Source organism: Balaenoptera musculus, chromosome 2, assembly GCF_009873245.2.
Source record: "Balaenoptera musculus isolate JJ_BM4_2016_0621 chromosome 2, mBalMus1.pri.v3, whole genome shotgun sequence".
NCBI classification, from domain to species: domain Eukaryota; kingdom Metazoa; phylum Chordata; class Mammalia; order Artiodactyla; family Balaenopteridae; genus Balaenoptera; species Balaenoptera musculus.
The window spans coordinates 58,720,821-58,745,085 of record NC_045786.1 but is presented as its reverse complement, the minus strand read 5'-3'; the positions used below and the strand labels follow the sequence as shown (position 1 = coordinate 58,745,085).

Here is a 24,265-nt window from a genome sequence, read left to right as displayed (position 1 = left end):
TAAAAAGTCTGGCATGGGGTAAGCTCTCAATAACTGTTCATTACTACTATGATCGATGCAAGATTGGGGGAAGAGTGTGAAATGCTGCAATGTAAAAAGATGTTTCTGTAATCTTTCTAAGTCTTGTTCCAAAATGCCCTACCCAGGAATAGACTTCATGTGTTACCTTGCTCCCAACACACATCTACACGAAAATGTCTCCTCATTGCCAACCCCCTCACCAGCCTTTTCTCCTTTCCAATGACTCTTCTGAGCGCTAGTCTAGCGCTTGGCAAAATAAGTTCTCCATAAATATTTGTTGATGTTCACTGCACTTCTCCCAGACGATGCTTAGGTGTTACTTTGTCAGGAAAATCGCCATGTGGAATGGAAGATATTAGTGTCTCCGACCTCCTTAGGGGACAACGGGCTAGGTAGAAAGACAGCGTTCTTCGGACTCTGAATCACCTATAAGCCTGGCATAGTAAACGCAGCTCAATAGGAGGGGACTGGGTTTGGTCCTCTGAAACTTCCCTAAGGAGCCATCTGCATCCAAGGGCGGCCAGAGGCCAAGGAGGACGCTGAGCCTCCTTTAAGAGGCGCGGCCTCACTGTAGCCACCACGGGAGTGATTGGCTGAAGCTGCCGGTCCGGGGGCGGGACTCGGTTGCCGGGGAGCGGCGCCGTGGCCGGGCGGAGACTGCGGCGGCTGCGCGGAGGAGCGAGGTGCTTGCTGGGCTAGGGGTGGGAGACGGCGCCGGGGGCTGCGGTGAACGCTTCGCAGGCCGTGCAGTTCCCAGAGGGGAGGCGCCGTCGCCATTGACGCCTCGCTCGGTGAGCGCGTTCCGCTCGCCGAGCAGGGCCCCAGCCGGCCGCCGGCACCATGGGCCAGTGCGGCATCACCTCCTCCAAGACCGTGCTGGTGTTTCTCAACCTCATCTTCTGGGTGAGCGTGGCCGGCGGGCGGGAGAGGGCGGGGGGCCGGCCGTGCGGCCCGAAGGAGGCCTCGGCTGAAGCGCCTATGGGGCCCAGGGGGGACCCAGGCTGGGCCGGGGCTGGCGCTGAGGAAGTGAGGGAGCGAGGGGGCCCTGTGGCGGAGGCGCGGGGGCCGCTTCGTTAGGTCCCTCCCTGGCCGGGACGAAGGCTCCGGGCGTAGATGGCGGTGAGAGGAAGCCCTCGGGGGCTTCTTGCGGCCTCCGCGCTCGGGCCCGATGCCCCCGCCGACGAGCTCTGTGCCAGGGGCCGGCGCTGAGAGGCCCCCCCGGCCTCCCCCCTCCCCAAAACAGCCTGCTGGACGGAGAGCTCTCATTGCAGATTCTTTCAGGACACCAGGCTCGAAATAGGATATTCCCCAAAGGGTCGGGCTCCGCTTTCTTTGTCGGGGCCTGGAGCCCTGGCAGCTCCAGTGGCAGCCCCGAGGCGTGCGAGCAAATGGTGCAGGAGTGCGGGGACGCTACCGACTCAGGGGTGAGGGATTTTGCCTTAGAGCTTGTTGTGTATGGAGAACTGGTTGACTGGTTACCAGCCCAGAAAACGGAACGGTTTCAACTTGAGAAGCCAAATAATCCTGTAACCAAGAAAATCAGTCTGTTTGTTTGGTCCTGGGGATGGGTAGCCTGAGATTATAAACCTTGGTTAAATATGACTCGGATGTCACAAGATCTTGAAAGCGATGAGTTAGTTCACTTCCAATGAAGGGTGGCTTATGAATATTTTGGACACGCCCTCAAAGAAAGGGGTGTTTATAGCCCTTTCATCTTACTTCAGGTCCTTATCTCGCCAAGGACTTTTGTAATAACCTGTGTTATTCCTGTCAGTCTCTCCACCCTCTAGTTCATCTGGACCTTGCACCCGGATAAATCTTATTAAGCATTTCTTCCCTCACATCACTTTATTTCATTTAAAAAATAAACACCCTCCCACACCCCAAAAGCTTCAGCAGTAGATTAAGGTTCAGCCTCCTCTTGGTATTGCAATTGAAGTGCTCAGTCACCTTTCCTTCCTCACCATTGACCATGTTCTTAAACACTTGCTGTCCTGGACACACTTCCCTGTCCCCAGTCCCCAGGACACTTCTTGAACATTCCCACTTCCCATACTTTTGTATGTCCCCATTCAACTCTTTCCCACAAACATACCTAAATTAGGAGGAATGCTTTTCTTCTTACAACCCATTCCCCCCTCCCCCAACAGAGGAGGAAACTTTTCATATCCTGACTGCTGTAGCATAAAAGGATACTTACATATAATAAGGCACTTACTACACACATGTATTGCCATAGAGTCTTTCAGGATATTTACGGTGTGATGGAAATAATCCTGACTGGTAGGGCCGATAGTACTGTTCAGAATCACCCACGTGTCATTGATGTTTCCATGATTTCTTCTTTTCCAATTAGAGCAGTGTTTCTTATACTTTAGTTTGACTTACAGCCTTTTTAAAAGCTAAAAGAGTTTCCAGGGCTCTCCAGAAGAGAAACACTATTAGATAAGAAGATTCTTAGGTATAGACTTAGCTTTGTAGCCTTTACAGTTCCTTGTGATTTTTATGGGCATAACACTTTGATTTTGGAGAAGAGTCTGTGTACTGTCAGGTGAGTTCTAGGCTATTCAAGCTCAGAGACTGGAATTGCTAATGAAACAAAATATTGGAAATGCAGGAGCCATTTTCTTTAAATAATTAAATTTTCATTTAAAATAGCAGTTAATTCAAAGGTTCATTAATCTTTGGAAACTATGTTAAGTATAGGTACTATTGGCACTTAGTGAAGAAGGTTATGATGAACTTCAGTTGTGCTTTTCATAGTGGCTTCTTGCCAAGACTGAAGTTAAACTGTGTGGTAAAAACACTCTTTATCTAGGTTAGTAGGATAATAAAACGTTTGTGAGCTGTGATGAGGAAGTTAAGCAGACATGCAGGGAAAAAAATTGTGGCATACAGCAGGATTAGTGCAACATAACTAAGGAGGAAGCAATATTAGATATGTCTCGCACCAAAGTATTAGTTTAAGACCAACTATTGGAATCTGATGATGTTGGTAATCATAGCTAATATTTGAGTGCTTTTTAAACCCAGGCACTGTGCTAAGCACTTTACATGGAGTATCCTCATAACAACTCAATCTGGCAGGGAATATTGTGCTTCTTTTACAGATGAGGACATTAAAGTTTACTTAAAGGGGCACACGCAAGGTGGGGCAGAGCCAGCCTTCACACCCACGTTGTCCTGTGCTCTAGAGCCTGTGGTGTTAGGGCAAAGGGGAATTTCAAAAGATTTGGAAAGGGGAAGGAACTCTTTAGGCTGTGTTAGACTCACTTGCTCTAAAACACTGATTTTAACCTTGTTTAAAACCTGCCCCCGCATTTAAGCTACGCTATTTAACTTGTCAGTTTAAAAAATTAGGTCATTATGAGGAAGTACATAAAACAGATGTTAACCTGTTCTTCCTGGGAATTTGTAATGCATTCTTCAGTTCTAATAAGTATATTCTTATATAGTGGCCCCTTCCTCCTTTTAATGCCTTAATCTGTAAGTGGAAGAATAAGCATTCCCTACACAGAGCATCTCTAAAGTTTATCTAGGTTCCCTTGGGCAACTTCAGCAAAGTTGCCCACGCTCTGTTGCACTGGCTCTTCACTATCGGATGGTAATGACTGATTGTTGATAAGTGTTAAAGTTTAATTGCTTTGTCAACATCTTTAAACTGCACCTCTCTATATCATGATATCCTGGTTCTGTTGGCAGCTTGTTCAAAGAGCTGTGATGTGGAAATAGATACGTACTTGAAATACTTAGGATCGGCATTAAATGATCTGACAGCCAAAGTTGTTAGTGTTGACTTGGTGTAGATTATTTTGGACAGTGCAGTCTAAGGAAGTTACTATGGAAAGGCACAGACAAAGGGGAAACAGTGATTTCTAAAATCCTGAAGGTTGTCTTAGTGGAAATTGAGAGTGCCTCACCAAATTCCAAAATATTAGGGCCTATAGCATGAAAAGGTAATTTTGGACTAGGGAAGGGAGGTACAACTTGGATCTCTTTGTTTTTTATGGAGTGGCATAGCTTTAAATGTAAGCGTATTAGTTCTAGACCCATGATAAGTTTTGGAAGACAGGAGTGTTTGAGTTACATGACTAAATTTTGAAGGCTATTGGAACAGTCATTAACCTCTTCTCTAAACTGCACTTTTGTGCCAAGGTCAGACAAGAGTCTTAATTTCAGTGGGTCATTTGATCTGACCCAGGAGGCCTCATCTAAAACAAGTTTAAATCAGTACTTTATAATTTCAGGTTTTTATTCTGGCAAGTTAATTGAGTACTTAATGAAGACCCATGTTATACAAATTACCTTTACTTTTCCTACCCTGCGAGAAAAACCAGTTGGCTAGTATTTATTTTGCTCATATGTGTCTTAAGCATTATAGGGACTACAGGAGAAAGCTTTGTCCATGCTTGCAGAATTTATAGTCTGGCACATCTGCTTAGGGTGTTGTTTTTCATCAGTATGAAAGGCCATAGTAATGCTAACACAGCTGTGGAGTGGGAAATACCACAAGGTCAAACACCTTTTAAATGCTTTTGGAAACAACTTTGGCACCTTCACTAATCATCATTCACTCATATGAAATACCCTTTACATACAAATCATATTTAAAAGCCTTATATAAGCATTAAAATTTACCTTATCTTAAAAAAAGTTTCATATTACCCTTCCCTCTGTGAATACATATAATTAAGGAAAATTGCTTTGTTAAACAAATACAACACAAATGTTTAAACACCTACTTTGTGCTTATATTACTGATAGAATGGTGGAAAAATGAATATCTCTGTTCTTACAGAACGTTTTTTTTTTGGTGGAGCAAGGCAATTAAAAATAAGCAAGGAAAGTATCAGATAGTGATGTGTTATGCAGAGACTTAAAACAGGGTGATGTGATAGAGTGATTGGGTGGCTGCTTTAGGTTGGCAAAGAAGTCTTCTCCAAGGAGGTGAAATTTAATCTGGAATATGTGAAGGAACAGATTTTGGGGTGATTTGGAGGAGATGGGGGACATTTAAGACAAGGAACAGCCTACAGTCCCTAAGGCAAGAATATACTTGGTGTGTTCAAATTACCAAAAGAAAGCTTAACTATACTTTCACGCTTTTGTTTAAAAGATAAAAATTTATAATGAAATATTTCAAGGAAGACTTCTTCACAAATCTCCATATACATATTTTGTGTTTTCTAGCACATCTTGCACGTTTGAGTTGAGAATATGATACTTTAAAACCGGAACCTTCATCTAACATCCTGGAATTTGTTTGTCCACCTCCTGTATTCCTATCATCATGAATGACTGCTCTGACAAAGAATATGTCATTGGAACACACCTTCAGCTAACAGATTTCTTTTTTCTTAGTTATTTTTCAATTCACTAGAAGAAAAGCAAGTTATGGTAAATATTAGGAGACCTATTTCTTAACTTTGACAGTTAAGAAAATGAATGTTTCCAGTCTTACTACATTCTCAGTCAGCTGTCCACCATACCAAGTGCCTTGTGGCTCTGAGTAATCATTAACTGGAAGAGCGCATAGCATTGGGAACTTAGTCAGGAAAGCTCTCTTTAGTTGGCAGTTTAAGGAAAAGGTTGTTTATTAGCTCTTCAGGATATTTATCATGCTTTGAAATATTTTAATGAATTTTATTCCATAAGATCCAACTTAGGTTAGGATTTTTGCAGAAAATTTATTCCATAAAATTTATACTTGCATCAAACAAGTATATTCTAAGAATCATCACTCAGTAAATACTTGTTGAATATCTGTGCTTTACATGTTTCTGAGAAATGCAAAAAGCTACAGTTCCTGCTTTCTGACAGCTTATAGGAAGAGGGGTCAGACAGGCAAAATCATTTAATATTCTATTGAATTTAATTTCTAGCTGCTCCCCCTTCCCCCTCCCCCTCCTCCTTCCCCTTATACTCGTGGAGAGTCTCAAGTCTTCCTTTAAAAATATCATCTCTTTCCTCCTTCCCCCTCCTTAATAGTTTGGTAGAGTCAGTAGATGAGAACAATTATTTTCATTGATGTATTTGTTCTTGATTTACTAAAAGGGAATCTATAGTAAATGCTGACATACTGTATTTTACATTGTTGCTGCTACTGATTAAACACATAACCCAAGCAAGGACAAACTCTACTATTATAAAGCTTAAGGACCTCAGGCTCCAGTAGTAATAACTGACTCTTTACAGTTAGAGTAGGGTATGAGGACAGAGGGTCTCAAAGAAAAATGCATGTTTAAATTATGTGCTTCTCAGATGACCCCTGGAGCCCTGCAATCTGAAAATATCTAATTTCCATGCTGTGACAATAATGTGGCTGTGGCAGTTGCGGATCTCCAATTTCATTGCAACCTGAACGTTTGGGGTCTTTCAATTCCTGTATATAAATTGGATTAAATAGAACAACTTTGTTAAGCTAGATGAACAAAGATTATAAAAAACCAAGTACAGAAACAGTGAAAATAGGACAAAATTGAGAAACATGACCTTTGGAATATCATCGGAGTAATATTGGTTTAAAGGATTAAAATACTTCTTCTTTAAGAATAATGGCAATAATGATGGTGATACTGATAATGATGGCGGAAGTGGCTTACTGTCAAAATTTTACCCGTCCAAGTAGGGTTTTTTTGCTTGTTTGTTTTTTACTTGTCTCCTTGATAGGTGACATTTATGGGGGGAAGAAAAAGATGTTTACTGAAAGGATCAGAATTGTGTTAGATAGTCAGAACACATCTAAAGATGAGTCAAAGCTAGGCAGACCCAAGAAAAGTGATAAACAGGGAAGATTTGCAGAAGTGCCTAAAATATTTGGGATTGAAGAGATACCTATTTTATGTTGGTGGTTAAGGACAGATCTAAGAATTCTTCTGTGAAAGAACAACAAAGTCTCAATTTCAGATATAATTTTAAATATTTACTTTTATGATTATGCAAATAATATATTTGCTTTTTAAAGAAGACACTAAAAAGTATTTTAAACTAACGTTACCATAATTCCACCACCCAGAGACAACCAGTATTAATATTTTGGTGGGTTTTTTTCCTTTTTTTTAATGTCTGCATGTAAGTGTGTTTTTCCCCTAACACACCACAAACATATTACTAAATTATGCTTTAACATATTTAAGGGCTATAATGCAAATATACCTCTATAACAAATCTTTGTTTCCATCTGACTTATTTTCTTAAGAATAGACTCCTAGAAGTGCAGTTAGTAGGTACAAAAGTATAAATGCTGAGGCCAATAATGTGTTGCCAGATAGCTCTCCAGAAAGATTATTCTATATTAATCTATACTTCTGTGAGCTCTTCTCTCTGTACCCTTACATATCTTTGAATACTGCTTGCCTTTATTATTGACCAATTTGTTAGGTTGAAAATGATATATTTTAATAGCTTCAGAAATTTTTGGTTAGAGTAGCTTTAATTTCTGAAAGAGGATTTGAAATCTTTGGGATAGTTTTTTTTTCTTGAGTGATAAGAGTAAATGAAATATGCAGGCATTGGACTTGGTAAGAGTAATTATATTTAATGATATGAAGTATTTTATCAGAGTAAGTCAGAATTGAAACAAATACGTTGGACTAGAGAATATTACAGTAAGTAGAATGCTGAAAGATTTGAGGTGATTTTAAGACACTTGTAATGGCACGAGGAGGATGGAGTTTGGAAAAGCTTTCAGAAATGCACTGCATAGAATTACCAATGGGTTCTTTGTAGGAGAGAAGCGAGGTACATGGAAAACTAATATGACCGTACAGGAGACTCTGAATTAAATGTTAAAAGATAGGTACATAAGATGGATTTCTGATGCTGTTTTTCCCCTCTCTGCTTTTTGAAATCTGCATTCTTACGAAGTCTAGAATACATGGTGGTTTTTGCCAGGTCTTTCTACTCTTTCTCCCAACATTCCAGTCGCTTCTGCTTTACCAATTGATTGTTGGAGGCAAAAATCACACTGAAGGAGTAGTTCTTGCAGGCAACAAGAATTTGTGAGCCACTCTGCTTTTTAGCTGAATGACTTCAGATGGTCCCCTCTTCTTTACACTGTCCTGATTCTTTCCCTTCTACAAATGAATCCATGACTACTGTATACCACTGCAAGAAAATCACTCCTGCTCTTCTTTGCTTTATCTTCACCCATATGCTCTGTGGGATGTGGGATGCACCTTCACATTTCTAAATTTCCATATAGATGCACTTTTCACAACAGAGCTGTTTTGTCTCCTGGCTTGTAACAAGGCTGTTTTGTTTTTAATGTTCCCCGATTCCAGTGGCAAGTTTCACTGTGGTTGATGTGCTCCCTTTCATTTCATATTCCTTCTTCCTTAGAAAAGTAAAGAATTTAGGAGTTTTGTGGATTTTAGCATTTCATCATCTTTCACAGAGGATTTCAAAAGTACAAAAACAAAACAATTAGTTTCTAAAACCAAAACACTGGTTTCTACACTGTAGAAAAATCAATCTTACATAACATTGAAATTTCTTATTTTAAAGGGGCTTCACATTTGTATGTATTGAATATGTAGTGGAAGGGTAAAAGGATAAAGTGAAGTGTCATACTTCTGGAACTCATACTTCTAAAGTTTTCTGACAGGTAGCTTTATTTCTGGAGGAACAGCTTGGTGTTGCGCAAAAGCACTGGCTTTCCTAAAGTTTTAAAGTTTTGTGACTTAATTTAGAACATGAGTTTATTAAAAGGTAAAGAAGAATGGTTTTCAAAAAATTCTTTTTTCTATAGTTTCAGCTCTCAGCCTTTCCCTTAAATTTCCCTTCACTTATTTGTAAAAAGGATGAATATTTTTAGTATACTGTCCTGGCACAAATCCTCCTTATAGACTCAGATTTTCTCAGCGGTGACTAATGCAGTTCAGCTGCTTCCAAGTTCTACATTTCATTCCCTCTTCTCCTGCACCTCCTCTTCCCCCCGCTGCAGCTGGTTTGTTGGCAAAGCCCAGATCCTTTGATAGATCTCAATCCCAGCATTACCCTTCAGAAGGATTTAACCCTGCTTACCTTTTAGGCTTTCTAATAGCCACAACTCCTATATCAAAAATCTGCATGACTACCAAGTCCCTAGTTAGGAATTACTTATAACCTTCTTCCGTTTACCATATAAGCTCTACCTATGTTTTTCATACTGATGGTTGGCTGTCATTAAAGCAGTTGTTTATTGCTGTTTTTAGGTTTTCAGCTGTTGTTGGGACACCTTCTCTATATTTTCAAAGTAATTGATGTCATTTCATAAATTGTTTATTATACAACTTATATTAAGCACTATATATACATGTCGTTAAAAGAAGAAATTTTTGAAGTTACCTTCAATTTAGGAGACAGTCTCTATCAGTAATTTGATTTATTTAGTTTCATATCCGCAATCGGTGCAGTTTCTGCTTTGGTGTGTGCAACTGCTAAGTTGCTTCCCAATGTATGTTGTCAAAACAGAAGCGTTATGTTTTCAACTCTGCTGTGTGATTTGGATGTTGACTAGTTTGCAGCCTGGGAAAAGAAACTGCTTTCAAGTCTATTAGAAAAGAACAGGCGGCTTTACAAATGGCATTTCCTCCTAGCCTTCCATTGCATTCGTTATCTGTATGGGTGGAGGATGGCCGCACTGGAAGCATTTCACTTGGCCCACCCCAGGCAGCACCAAGTGTAAGCCTTATAGGGATCTCTTTAGGTTGAAAACTCATCATTTCATGTTTAAAATGCAGATGGTTCTTCACTTTCCCATGCTTCAGATTAATTGTTGAGTACATATATCTTCCAGTTTTATCCTGTTTTTTCTTCAAATTTATGTGGTCTTAAATTTCATTTACTAGCAGCTCAAAGATGGAATTCATTTTAATTCAAGCCATTTAAGAAATGAAGATTGCCTATTAGAGTAAGAAAAGCTAAGAATCCAAAGGATAGAGAGATGACTAGTGAAGACAAACTGGACAGAATTTTTTGCTTCATATTTAGAATTCTTCTAATTCTGTTTGGGGACTAAAAGTATTTACTGTAACAAAATGTGTGTGTGTATACACGAGTGTGTTTGTATATCACACATATGTAGTCAAGAAAAAGTAATGTTTGGTAAGAGTGTTAAGTATTCCATGTACTTCTGTAGTTAATGCACCCAGACTATTAAGCTGTTTCTCCTCTCTCCCTTCTCCTATGCCTTCCATCATCCCATAATAATATGTCACCAAAGTAAGTATGTCAGTGAACTGAGGGTCTTTGAACAGGTACAGTTGCTGTAGGTGAAGCATTTATAAACTAATGTATTCCAGATGTCATGGCCATCAGGAATTCAGTAAGCTGGATTAAGTTTCCAAATCTTGTTTGAATGGTGGACTAAAAACTATAAGCATTGGACTGAAGAGAAACAAAGCAAATTCAAACCAAAGCTTTATGATTGAGATAGGAGGGCAATTTCAAGCGACTGGATGAAATGAAGTGTACTCAATGAATTTTGACAAATACCTTCTATGTGCCAGGCACTGTTCTAGGTGCTGGATGGTGGTACAGGGCTGAAAGACTGACAGGCAAAGTTTGTGCCCTAAAGGCATGCTGAGACATATATAGTTATAATTGCAACAGTTGTAACAAATGCTCTGTTAGAGCTTAGCAGGGGGTGGCATGTGACCAAGTGCACCTAATCCAACCTGAAATGGTGGAGAATGGCTTCCAAAAGGAAGAGGGGATATTTAAACTGCATTTTAATGGGTGACAAGGAGTTCCCAGGCAGATGAAGAGAGGGCATTCCAAAGAGAACAGCAGAGGTAAAGAAGTAAGAGGATATGTGGTACATTTGGAAATAACAGCTTTCTGTTGTTCAGGGTACATGAGAGGTAATGGAGTCTGAGCCTGAAAAGCAGGGAGGAACAGCTTAGTTTATCAGGGGCCTTATTTGCCTCATCTTTTTTTTTTTTTTTTTATTAAATACATTTTTATTATAATTATCGATTTACATGCAGTTGTAAAAAATAATATAAAGATGCCATTACACATTATCCAGTTCCCGCAATAATAACATCTTGCAAAACTATAGTACAATACAATAACCAGGATACTGAAATTTATAGTCAAAATACAGGACATTTCCATCCCACAAGGATCCCTCAGTTTGCCCTTTTATAACCTAATCCATTTCCCTCTTGCCCCTACCCTGTCCTTAACTGTTGGCCACCACTAATCTATCTTCCATTTCTATAATTCTGTCATATCAAGAATGTTATATAAGTAGAATCATACAGTATGGAAATTTGGGGAATTGGCTTTTTTTAAACTCTATTTGCCTCATCTTGATTTTAAACATGCTAATGCCTTGATCTGTTTTATATTTTTAACAAAAATAACTGATCATACAAAGAACATATTATGAAGGGACAGGGAGGGTCAGCAAGTAAGGTTTAGGGTGAACAGCGGTAAGGCCCACATTAAGACAGAAGCACTGCAGAGGGTTGAAGAGAAGCTACGGTATTCAGGTAGTGTTTTCAAAGTAAATCTGAAGGAGTTTGGTGATTGATGGGATGCAGAGGTAGGACAAAGAAAGAAAATAGAGTAACTCTCAGGCATTTCACTAGAAAAAGATAACTGTCTGGTGCCATTTGCTCTGAAATACGGAATATGAGGGAAGGTTTAATGGAGTGGGCAGGAAGGCAGTGAGGGTTTGAGGTAAGCTGAGGGCAAGGTGTCTGTGGGGCTTCCACTTGGGATGTGTAGTTCTGAGATGATGGCTTAGGTAGAGAGCTGCAGTGGCTGGTGAAGCCATGGCTAGTATAGCCCAAGGAGAGCCTACAAAATGAGAACTATTTAAATAGGGCCGAAGGTAGAACCCTGGAGATCCCTAACATTTGTCTGGTAAAGAAGAGTCCATGAAGAGAATGAGACAGCAAGCAGTGAGAGAAATAGGAAGAAAGCCAGCAGTGGGGCCTCTTGAAAGCCAGAGGAGGGTCTTAAAAGAATATGGTTTTTTAGACTTTCCTGGTGGCGCAGTGGTTAAGAATCCACCTGCCAATGCAGGGGACACGGATTCGAACCCTGGTCCGGGAAGATCCCACGTACCGTGGAGCAGCTAAGCCCGTACGCCACAACTACTGAGCCTGCGCTCTAGAGCCCGCAAGCCACAACTACTGAGCCCACGAGCCGCAACTACTGAAGCCCACGCACCTAGAGCCCGTGCTCCGCAACAAGAGAAGCCACCGCAATGAGAAGCCTGCGCACTGCAACGAAGAGTAGCCCCTGCTCTCCTCAACTAGAGGAAGCCCGCACGCAGCAACAAAGACCCAACGCAGCCAAAAATAAATAAAATAAAATAAAATAAATAAAATTTTTAAAAAAGCTTTAGAAAAAAAGAATATGGTTTTTTGAATTGCCTCCATTATTCTAGTCGTGTCTTCTCTTTTTAAAAGTTCTTTATTATTTTTTTAAAAAATCAACTTACTTTCTCAACTTTCCATAAATGGCATGTTTTTCTTCCAGATCTGAATGATTCTATTGGCCTGGTATATGAAAATATACTGATGACGCCCAAGCTTACAGGGTCCCACAGACTTAAGAAATAAACTGAGTTTCCAGGTTGAGAGGAGTTAACGATATTTCCAGTATCATTGTGGAGGCTCTTTTCTAGTTTGAAGATTAATGATTTATGTGTTAAAATTTTGAAGAATGGTGAAATAATTCTTTTCATGTGAATGTCTCAAAGTGCTCTATAAATGATAATTCATTAGACCAAATGTTTTAACGCTTAACCTCACACTGTATTTGCTCATTCACATAAAAGCAAGCAGCATTGGGCTGTAAGTATTGTGCTGGTACACAATGACAGCGAAATTGACAATGATAAGAGGAAAATGTATGTAAAACTCTGTAACTGGAGCATTGTGTCTGGAGTAGCAGCTGTTCCATGACTTTCTGCATTCACTTTCCCTTTAGGTGCTCTAAAACCTCGTTACTCAAAGTGTAGTTCAAGAATCAGCAGCATCAGCATCACCTGGGAGCTTGTTGGAAACGCAGAATCTCAGGCCCCACCCCCAGACCTACTGAATCAGTCTGCAGTTTAATAAGATCTTCCGGTGATTCCTATTCATGTAGTTTGAGAAACACGATTCTAAAGAATAAATAGACCTAAAGGGTTTGTACAGTTCTTTAGTAAAGTAGACCTCTAGCTATGAAAATGGTAAATTTCATAGTCTCAACTAGGACAGCAAATGTTTTAGAAATGGGTATCGTGCTTATTAGTTGCTATTGTATTTTCTTTCCCCAAGTCGATAGATGGAGATTATAAATGCAGATTCTGGAGTCAGATCGCCTGGGTTCAAATCCTGCCTCTGCCACGTGTACCCGATTTCCCCATTTGTTGGGGGCAGTCCCCACCTCCACACCGACCCTTATTGGACATGTAATTGAGCTACAGAAGCCCTTTGGGATGTGTGTGTGTTTTCATTCTTGTCATCAGTCTTACTTACTGGATTTGTGGTTTCTTGGTCCTAGATGAACCAGCAGTTATCGAAAAGTAGATGGAGCTTGGAAGACTTTACAACTTTAGTAAGGAAATGCTCTTACTAATGAATAATTTTCAGCTTCACAGAAAAAAAGTCTACAAAGAGATTTAAAAGTGGTGGAAAATCTCATTGAGTTATAACATGCTAAGAAATAGTGGGGATTTTTACCAGCAGGGGTTGGAGAGTTTTACCAGCGCTCTGACCTTGTTTTCTACAGGGAGCAGCTGGCATTTTATGCTATGTGGGAGCCTATGTCTTCATCACTTACGACGACTATGACCACTTCTTTGAAGATGTGTACACTCTCATCCCTGCTGTGGTGATCATAGCTGTAGGAGCCCTGCTCTTCATTATTGGGCTAATTGGCTGCTGTGCCACAATCCGGGAAAGCCGCTGTGGACTTGCCACGGTAAGTTAGCTCTTCACTGATCGCGTGTGTCGTCATAGTATGTGGGAATATTCATTTGTGTTACTTGCTTGAATTGAGCATGAAACTCCATTTTCTCTTTGACTCTCTTTATAATTGGAACAGAATTAGCACTTGTCTTAAACTTCTAGCAGTTATCTCAGATAATTGCTTTTTATCAAGAGAGTATTTAGAGTTCTTTTTTCATTTGTATTTAATTTTTGACAATGTTTCCTTACATTTTCCTTACAGTTTGTCATCATCCTACTCTTGGTTTTTGTCACAGAAGTTGTTGTAGTGGTTTTGGGATATGTTTACAGAGCAAAGGTATGTTGTCTACTGGAATGTATATGTTTTAAAAGGTGGCTTAAGTGTTTCAAGTGAAATAGAACAAACTCATTTTCAGAGTTAACATTTTCTTTTGCCTGACTTCAGTTTAGCCACTGCTTTGAAAATGTAAAGATAATTAGAAATTATATGTCAGGACTTCTAGGCTCATTTAATATAGCAAAGTGTTAATTCTACTACTGTCCTAGTTTGTAGGTAGTTTTCTTTAAATGACCATAGGATGATCTGCAAATAAATAGTTGGTCAGCTGAGAACTTTGTTCAAATTTCCTCAGCCTATAGATTCCCTATATAGATTCCCAGATTTCTGTTTTAGAAGAACTAAACTGAGGATTTCATTTTCCATTGCTTCTTTTGAAAAAATGCGTTGGTCCTGGACATAGAAAAAGGTGATTGGGAGTTGTAATCCTGCAACTTGTTCCTGAGGAAAAAGGGGTCCTACCAACTCAAACACTAAGGCAACTATTGCCAGCCACTCCCTTCTTGCCCCTCTTTCCTCTTTTCTGGTCATTTCTTCTTTTCTTTCCCCTTTCCTTTTGCTTTCCATCTACAGTACCATTTAAGGCTAAACAGGCTGCTTTAAATTAATTTGGGGATAACTATAGAGCTGTTATAAAGGCATAGTAGGGTTATTCTCATTGTAACTTATGATTTTGAGTCAAAGGCATGATATGCCAATTTAATATTCAACCATTGCTACATAAAGTACCAGACAACTATGCCAAAAAAAGAATGCAGTGGATTATGCCCCTACCTATGATCTGGTTATCAATTTTATAATCCTATCACATCACTGATAAAATTACCAAATAGGTCTATCATCTTAGAAGGGTAAGGAGAATCTGGTACAGGCAAACTTTATTAAATGACACTTTAGTTGCCACTTGGCAATACATTATGAAGAGTTTATTTCCTGTCTTCTCATTCACATACATTGAACTGCAGCTTTTCATAAGGTGCCACTTCTAAGGACTGATTTTTTTTTTTAACCTGCTGATTACTTTTACATATTTGGTCAAGTCTAATTAAACGTTAAGTAAGTAAAATGGAAATAATATTGGTATTTGTCCCAAAAGTATCTTGTGGGGGCTTTTTAAGTTGTTTAATTTTTACCTCCTTTAGGAAAGGAAAATGAGTAGGTCTTCTGAGAACCCACTGAAAACTTATTTGAAAGAGAAGGTGGTCTATTTATAAGTTAGGACACCTATCTCAAGGCTCAAATGCTTTCTCCCTCTTGAATAAATTGGTAGCCTGCCATCTTGCACACAGTCTTCTCTGTGATTGCTTTTAATCTGTGTGATATAATATGTCTGAAGTTTTACCTGAATCTACATGGAGGCAGGAAGGGAGAAAACTTTTTTCTTACAAGAAATTCACAGAAATATCTTGCCACTTTGCACACGTGCCATTAGGGCATTTTAGCTGGAGCCTTGACTAATGTTACTTTTACCAGTATTTTTGAGGGACTGAATTCTTTGTTTTGATTCAGGTGGAAAATGAGGTTGATCGCAGCATTCAGAAAGTATATAAGACCTACAATGGAACCAACCCTGATGCTGCTAGCCGGGCTATTGATTATGTACAGAGACAGGTGAGTTCTTCTGAGGCTAATTTGTTTTTGAGGACCAATCACTGTTGAGTAAACATTAAACTTAACTCTATTACTATGTAAATTAGTAGTATACATTTACAGCCGTGGTTAGCTTCATGATGAGTCCAATAATCTTTTTTTTTTTTCAAATGCAGCTACACATGAGTTGTTAAGCTAAATGATCAATGCTATTTTTTTTTAATATAAATTTATTTATTTATTTTTTGGCTGCCTTGGGACTTTGTTGCTGCCGTGTGGGCTTTCTCTAGCTGCAGCAAGTGGGGGCTACTCTTTCTTGAGGAGCACGGGCTTCTCATTGCGGTGGCTTCTCTTATTGCGGAACACGGGCTCTAGGCACGCAGGCTTCAGTAGTCGTGGCACGTGGGCTCAGTAGTTGTGGCTCACAGGCTCAGTAATTGTGGCTCGCAGGCTTTAGAGCGCAGGCTCAGTAGTTGTGGCGCACAGGCTTAGTTGCTCCACGGCATGTGGGATCTTCCTGGACCAGGGCTCGAACCCGTGTCCTCTGCATTGGCAGGTGGATTCTTAACCACTGCACCACCAGGGAAGTCCAAGTCCGATAATCTTACCTTCATCCTTGAAAAGTTTTTTTTTCCACCATTACCTAGTCACAGCCAAATAAGAAGCATCTGATTTTCCCTTAAAAATAATTAGCTAAAGAGGTGATAATGGAAGAGAGGTACGTGTCACACGAAAGTTCAGCATCCAGATGGACTTTAGAGGAGGTGAGAAGTCTTCATATACCTTGAGAAAGCAAGACCAGAAAGGATAACAGACAAAACCATTAAAAAAAAATTATTGTAGACAATTTGAAACATACCTGAAGGTAGAGAGAATCATACAGTAGATCTTTGTATCCATAAACCCACCTCTAAGTTGTCAGCTTTTTGTCAATCTTGTTTCATCTATTACTCCCACATATCATTTGCTAGATTAACTTAAAGTAAATCCCAGACATTTCAGACAAAATATTTTAAGTACTTTGTCATTGGAAATAATATTTAACTCAGGATCAGATATTTAACAGGCAAAGTGTAAAGATTTTTCTTAGCTATAAACTACCCCTTGTGGGCAATATGATTTCTCAAATGGAGGTTCTAGAGCCACTAATTACATGTGGCTATTTAAATTGAAATTAAAAATTCAGCTCCTTAGTCACACTAGCCACATTTTAATTGCTCAATAGCCCCATGTGGCTAGGTGCTACCATACCGAGCATACAGACGCAGAACATTTCTCTCATTGCAGAAAGTTCTGTTGGACATCACTGGTCTAAAAGTAGCTTAAAGCTCTTCAGTGCATGGAACTCTAAAGTTCAGCACAGGGGTGTGTGTTCTGTGACGAGTAATATCTCTGTTCTCTTCTCTGTTAGCTGCATTGCTGTGGAATTCACAACTATTCAGACTGGGAAAATACAGACTGGTTCAAAGAAACCAAAAACCAGAGTGTCCCTCTTAGCTGTTGCAGAGAGACCGCCAGCAGCTGTAATGGCAGTCTGGCCCACCCCTCTGACCTCTATGCCGAGGTAAGTTCAGTTTCTTGGCCAACACTTGAATCTAGCCTGGTAGCTTTTTTTTTCTTGGTGAATTATCTCTACCTGGAACTTCTTTTCTACCTTCTTTTACTTGTCTTTAATGCCGTTTTTAATTTTAATATAAATTATTTTCAAATGCATTATCTTTTTTCCCTCTTTTAGTTTCTGTCATTTCCATTTCTGCCAGTGAGTAGTAATATGTGACCTTGCAGCTTTCACTTTTTAAAAAGACTAATGAGGATGACTTTGGGTGTTTTAGGGGTGTGAGGCTCTAGTTGTGAAGAAGCTACAAGAAATCATGATGCATGTTATCTGGGCAGCACTGGCATTTGCAGCTATTCAGGTAAGCACAGCTAGCCAAGGAGTTTTCAGAGTGTACTGATTCTCTGATGTCAACCCTGAATGGTTTTAATCACTAAGTGCAGTTAATCTTTGTGTATATAGATAACTTGGAAGTGATTGAGGTACCAGGCACCAGTTTCCAGCATCTTCCATTTCCTGTCTCTAGACATAGACCCAGAATGGTCCCAGAAACCAGAGATATGGATGGGGGGAACCATGTGCGAGGGGACTCCTTATCTTATTTTCTTGACTTGATTAGTGAGTGACCTGTTCAAAATACAAACTGTTGTCATAATGTATTCTTGGGAGGTGCTTCAGTAGAACTTCACAGAATTAAAAAAAAAATCAAACTGCTGTATTTTAGCTTGGAAATGGAAAGTTTTATTTTAATCTTTTTTAAAATTTCTCCTTCCATTTCTTGCTTTTCTGTCGTCAAGGGTTTTATATGTTCATATACATAAATCAAGACTAGTGGCACTACACTAGTCTCTTACAGTAACAGGAGCAATTTTATCACTTTACAGGAAAGACCTTTAATTAAAAACTGAGGTTCTAACCTCCCTTGTATTTGTGGACTTCGTTTTTTAAGAAGGACTGTCATCAAGAAGTCTGTTACACCACTTGGCATATTTGGAAATGTACCATGTCTTTCTGGTAGCTGAGGGGACTTGTCCCAGCTCCTACCAGTGAAAACAGTCTTTTTCCCCCTTAATAATAGCTTGTACAAAGTAGCTGGTAATTGTTTTAATTACCTGTCACTTTATCAAAAAAAAACCCCATACACATCCTTTGTCCCTCATACCCACATAAAAAACAAGTAAGAAAGATGGCTATTTTTCTGCCCAGTATAATCTACGTTCCTAGTTTCTCGGGTATATACATTATATCTTAGGGATTCTGTTAGAGGAATATTACAACTATTTGAAAATGATTGAAAATCCTTTGCATCAGATCTAGTTCTCAGAGTGTTCTTTAGTGTTCTTTTAGTATGTTCTTGAAACATGCTTCAGGTCTAGAGAATCTACTTTAAGAAAGTTTTGATATCACTTAATTGTTAGATAAACCAACATAATTGCTAGTTTAATAGGGTTTTATATGTTCATATACATAAATCAAGACTAGTGGCACTACCCTAGTCTCTTACAGTAACAGGAGCAATTTTATCCAGTCCCTGGTTTTAAAGGCCATGAAAATGAGGGAGAGCAAGGATAGCATGACTTACGACCATCACTAAAGGTTGAACCCCGTCTCCATGTGTACTCTGCCTCCAATTACAAATTGAAGAATTAAGATTCTCAGAAGATTAAATTCCTAAATTCTATTATGAAATCTGACAGCAAATTGACACTTAAGCTGGTTAGAATACACAATGTAATAGCATTGAAAAATGATTAGCACCTTTCTTCAGGTTCTAAAGTGGGGAAGCTCTAAGAGCTATCACAGGAAATTCAATTTTAAATAATGGGAAAGATTGATTTTTGGTAGTGTTTTGAGTATCAAAACTATTTAAGCGTTGTCTCCTTTGATTTTGAGTGTGATTTGTGAACTATTAAGCTACATTTCATTGATGTTCTAAGGCATAAAGGTGAATTTAAGAAGAAATTTTCTCATAAACTTAATTTACCAGTAAAAACCTCTTGTTTGAGTGTTGGTCATCTGTGGGCCAGTCTAGCCCACCACCTCTTTTTGTGTGAGCCCCACACATTTTATGTATTGTCCATGACTGCTTTTGTGTTATGGTGACAGAGTTGAATAGTTGCAGCAGAGACCAATTTTGTCTCTTGGTTCACAAAGCCTAAGATATTTACTGTATTGCCCTTTACGAAACATTTGCCCACCCTTGTTCTAGTCTTGTTAAGTGGTCTAGGTTTGGGTAGGACCAAAATTACCAAGAAAGAAAAACCTGAAAAATATAAGAGAATGAGATTTTTAAAATTTTGCTACACCCATTATACTATTAGTTTCTTAATGAGCAAGAAATTTCACTTCTTTGAGAGTAGCCAGCCTCTTAAATGAACAAATGATCAGCTATAAATTTTATATTTCAACATTCTTGTCATAATAATAAAATCTAGGTTTTGATTTGGCAAGCTCTTAAGTGTCAGCTGTGGGTAAGGCTCTCTGTAAAGGCAGTATGGGGAAAATGGGAATTGTCAGTCTTTGGAGTCTCACAACGTTGGCATGTCCTGAAGATGGAATGATCGAAAGCAAAATTTCACAGAGAACTGGTTCCCAAGGCCTTGTTGCATTTTTCTGGTCTGTATGCCAAGTGTGAAGGAGGTTGAGACTGCTGTTTCCTTCCTGCCTCTTCTGACTTCTATTTTAATTCATTAAAATGAGTTAAAATACATAAATGAGTAGCACTTCAGATTGGGCCCCCAGATAGTTAAAATTGAGTGGCTTGTTTCTGACCACCTTTTTAAAAAAGTATTTCAAGTAATTCTTCCTTAAAAACTTAAAACCAAAGCATGGGAAGCTAATTCTTGAGTGGCTAAGATTTTTTTTTTAATTTTGGGGAAATTAATCTTAATTGTTAACTTTTTGAAAATTTCTTAATTGAGAAACCCATTTGATAAAATTTTCTTCAAAGATACAAATTTAGTAAGAGGTAAGCCTCCCTCTCAAGTCTTGACCCCAGTTCTCGAATCCCCCCTTGCAGAGGCAACCACTGTTCCCAGTTTCCTGTATATCCTTCCAGAAGTAGTTTGTGGTTAGACAAGCACATAAATATTTTTTATGCAATAGAAGCTTATAGGATGCAATTTTCTACCTTTCTTTCTTAAGATAATTGTATGCAACCTCCAGTTTTGAGAAACAATGCAGACAGAATTCTGTATGCCTTGCTCAGTTTCCTTCAGTGGTTAACATTTTGCAAAACTATTATATATCACAACCAGGATATTGGCCTTGATACAATCCACTGATTTTTTTTAGATTTCTCATTTCTATGTGTGTATTCAATTCTGTACAATTTTATGACCTGTTTGGTTCTTGTATCCATCATCATAGTCAAAATACTGAACAGTTGCAACACTACAAGTGTCCGCCTGATACTCTTTTATAATTGCACCCACCTCTGTCCTATGCCCCCTCCCCCATACCCTGGTAACCACTAATCTGTCCTCCATATCTAAAATTTTATCATTTCAAAAGTATCATAAAAGGTACAAAAGGTTACATATAATATGTGATATGTAACCTTTTGTACCTTCTTAAAAACAAATTAATATGCTACTGTGGCAATATAGTATTCCATTTTTTGGACATACTTCATAATTTATCTAATCTGCATTAATGGGCACTTATGGAAGTGTCGCTATTACAGAAATGCAAGTAGTGAATATCCTCTGTATATATGGGCAAAGTCTGTAGCAAAAAATTTGTAGTCATGAAATTGAGGGGTCAGAGAATATGGATGACTTTTTGATAGGTATTTCTAAATTTTTCTCAGAAAAGAGTGTTTTCAGTGTGCAGTTCTAATTACCTTGTATAAAATACCTACTTCCCCATAATGCCACCTGCCTAGTGTATCATAGAGCATTTTAGTCCTTGGCAGTTTTTTAAATCACCACTTGCCTATGTATTTACTAATCATGTTTTGCAGTTGCTGGGTGTTATATTTGGACTAAGTGTAGATTAGTTCTCATGATGTGACTACTACAGGGGAAAGTTTCGTTGCAAGAAATCACACTGGAGCTAAATTGTGTGATATTTTAAAATCTGTTTTTGGAAAATTTCAATAATTGATGAGATTTTAGTATAACAAAGCTTTGGAAATGGACCTGTAATACTTAGTGATGAGGTTTGCACTGTAAGACGTTATTGTGTAGTGCTTAGTGTTTTTTTTTTTTAAATTGTAGTATTTAATGTTCTTAAACAGACTCATTTCCGAGCATAAGTAGGGTTTTGTCAAGTTTATTTAATTGTTTTTAAATCAGTGCAAGTTGATTTAATTGAAATTAAAGTCAGGAAAAAAAGGATACTTATTTCAGACCCCATTTTGAGAATGCTGACTCCTTAGGTAGAAGTTAACCAACTGAAAGAAATGTGAGGAGGTGGGGATGGGAAGAGATCTTTTCCCCAAGCTAATCGGTGACTTCAGAGCTAGCATTTTTATTGCTCAATTTAACACTGCCTGGGAACATAATTGTGTTTGATCTTATAGCTGTTCTAAGAATGTTTTGCTGTACAGTGAACGGAAATATATTTCTTTAGGAATTAGATACTAAACATGTCTAGAATTGGCTTAAGATATTTAGTAAACTTTCAACAATATCCACTTTTAAAATGTCTTTAAGATGCTTTGCACTAGTAAGCACTCAGCAAATATTGATATAATGAAACTGATGAATTCAAGAAGCAAGTATATATCCTGAATGGGTAGAATAGAGGCTAATAAATAAGGGCAGAAATTGGAGAGTGTGACTTCATCATGGAGAATTCAGTTTGAGGACATCCTTTTTCTCTGTACATGTGTCTCATTAGTAATCTTCTACTTCAGACTTTGCGAGTCTTGTTTATGGATCGGGTACACTTTGTTGAAATTAGATTGACCCCATAGAGGGCCCTGCCTTTTAAAAATCAAATAACTGAGACCTTTCACTGTCTATGAAAAGTTAGAGCAGCAAATTAATTTATTTAGCTCTTTAGTACCTGTTTATATTTTGTAAGAAGCCAGGTCAAAGATTCTAGAATCGTTTCTCTTTAATCCAGCTTAATCCTCTCGCTTATCCAAAATAACATGGCATTACTATTCCAGTTTGCTACCACAGAAGGATTAGGCCTTATTAAAATAAAATGATGAAGGAAGAGTGACCTTTAAAAAGTAATATGTATATAATACCACAGAGCCAAACCTAGATTTCAAAAATAGTGAATAATTGTGGAACAAAAACCTTCAAACTATACTTTTTGGTATCAGGATTGGTTTTCCCCCATAGGGCTTTTGGGCTACTCATGTATTGGCTTTTCATTTTGTGGTTTGTTATAAAGTTTATCTCCCCCAAATCCAGATGCTTAAAAACACCACCATTAAATTTGCTCACCATACATAGCCTTGATCATTCCGCTCCCTAGACCTTTGCTGTTCAGTATTGTAGCCACTAGCCACATATGTCTAAATTTAAATTAATTTTAATAAAATAAAAACTGCAACTCCTTAGTTGCGCTAGTTACATTTCAAGTGCTCAGTAGCCACACGTGGCTAGTGGCTGCCATATTTGACAGCTCAGTATAGACTGTTTGCATCATTGCAGAAAGTTCTTTCGTACAGCACTGCTCTAGATTGAGGTGGGAATGGCACTAGGAGAGACTTGATTCTCTGCTGGCTTCACAAATTGTTCTTAGGTGTGAAGCAGGGAAGCTAAAACTTGGTACTTAGTTCCTAAAAAGATAATGTATTCATTTGAAATTGATTCCGTTACTGTTAGTGCTTTTTTGATGATTTGAGATCTTTGAACTTAGAGACAGTTCCATTGCCAACAAAGAAATACGCACTTGCTGTAAGAGGGTTTTCAGCCTCTTTTTTTTTCCGTTGTTGTTTTCTTCCCACAGCTGCTGGGCATGCTGTGTGCCTGCATCGTATTGTGCAGAAGGAGTAGAGATCCTGCTTACGAGCTGCTCATCACCGGTGGAACCTATGCATAGTAGAAAACTCAAACCTGAGCGTTTTTAGTCTTGTTCTGATTTGGAAGGTGAATTGAGCAGGTCCACTGCTATTGGCCTCCTGAGTTCATTTAGTTAAAGCACACGTACACAGGTGTTGGACAGAGCAGTTTGGCTCTTCACGTGTCCACCTTCTTACCTACCCACCTGTGAGTTTCTTTTCCCCTGTTCTAGCTGACTCTCCATGTCCGTAAGTGTTTCAGTACGGTGGTAAATGTTCTAATCTCAGAACCATTTGCGAGTTGCGTAGTGTGGTAGAATTAAAGGCGGACATGAGCCTGCTTCTGTTACCTCCAAGCAGTAATGGGACTGCTGCTGAAGTATCACCGGGTCCTTTCAGTCTTCACAATGGAGAACTCTTGGCCAAAGGTTTTTGGGGGGATGGGGAGACAGTCAGCTGTCTGGTTAAAGTTAATACCAGATGGTGCCCCTCATCAGTGTCCTTTTAAAAAATATATACTATAGTTCAGTAAGATAGCAACTGTACAAAATGGCTAAAATAGATTTTAGAATCATACAGCGTGTATCTTGGTTCATCTTCAAAATCAGACTGATCTTTGAAACTAGCGGTTTTTAATCAAAGCTGGCTTTATAGGAGGAGTGTAATGTATGCACTACTGTTTTAAAACAATTAGTGTGAGTGTGTGCGTGTGTTTTTTTGTATGATTGAGCCCATTCATCGTAAGTCTAAACTCGTTAGAAATAATGTACCCATGTAGACTAGCAAAATAGTATGTAGATGTGATCTCAGTTGTAAATAGAAAAATCTAATTCAATAAACTCTGTATCACCCCCTCAACATGTAGTTTTTAATTATTTGGAGATACTTCAATTCCAGAGCAG

General features: G+C 38.8%; 1 protein-coding gene across 1 annotated transcript; it reads left to right on the top strand.

Annotated features, from left to right (window-relative positions):
* Positions 1–627: 627 nt before the first annotated feature.
* TSPAN3 (tetraspanin 3) lies at positions 628–24,221 on the top strand. The gene is made up of 7 exons (XM_036844296.1): positions 628–924; positions 13,738–13,929; positions 14,179–14,253; positions 15,763–15,864; positions 17,255–17,407; positions 17,676–17,759; positions 23,312–24,221. The coding sequence occupies exons 1-7, from the start codon at positions 862–864 to the stop codon at positions 23,402–23,404; spliced, it is 762 nt and encodes a 253-aa protein (XP_036700191.1). The 5' UTR covers positions 628–861; the 3' UTR covers positions 23,405–24,221.
* Positions 24,222–24,265: the final 44 nt, after the last annotated feature.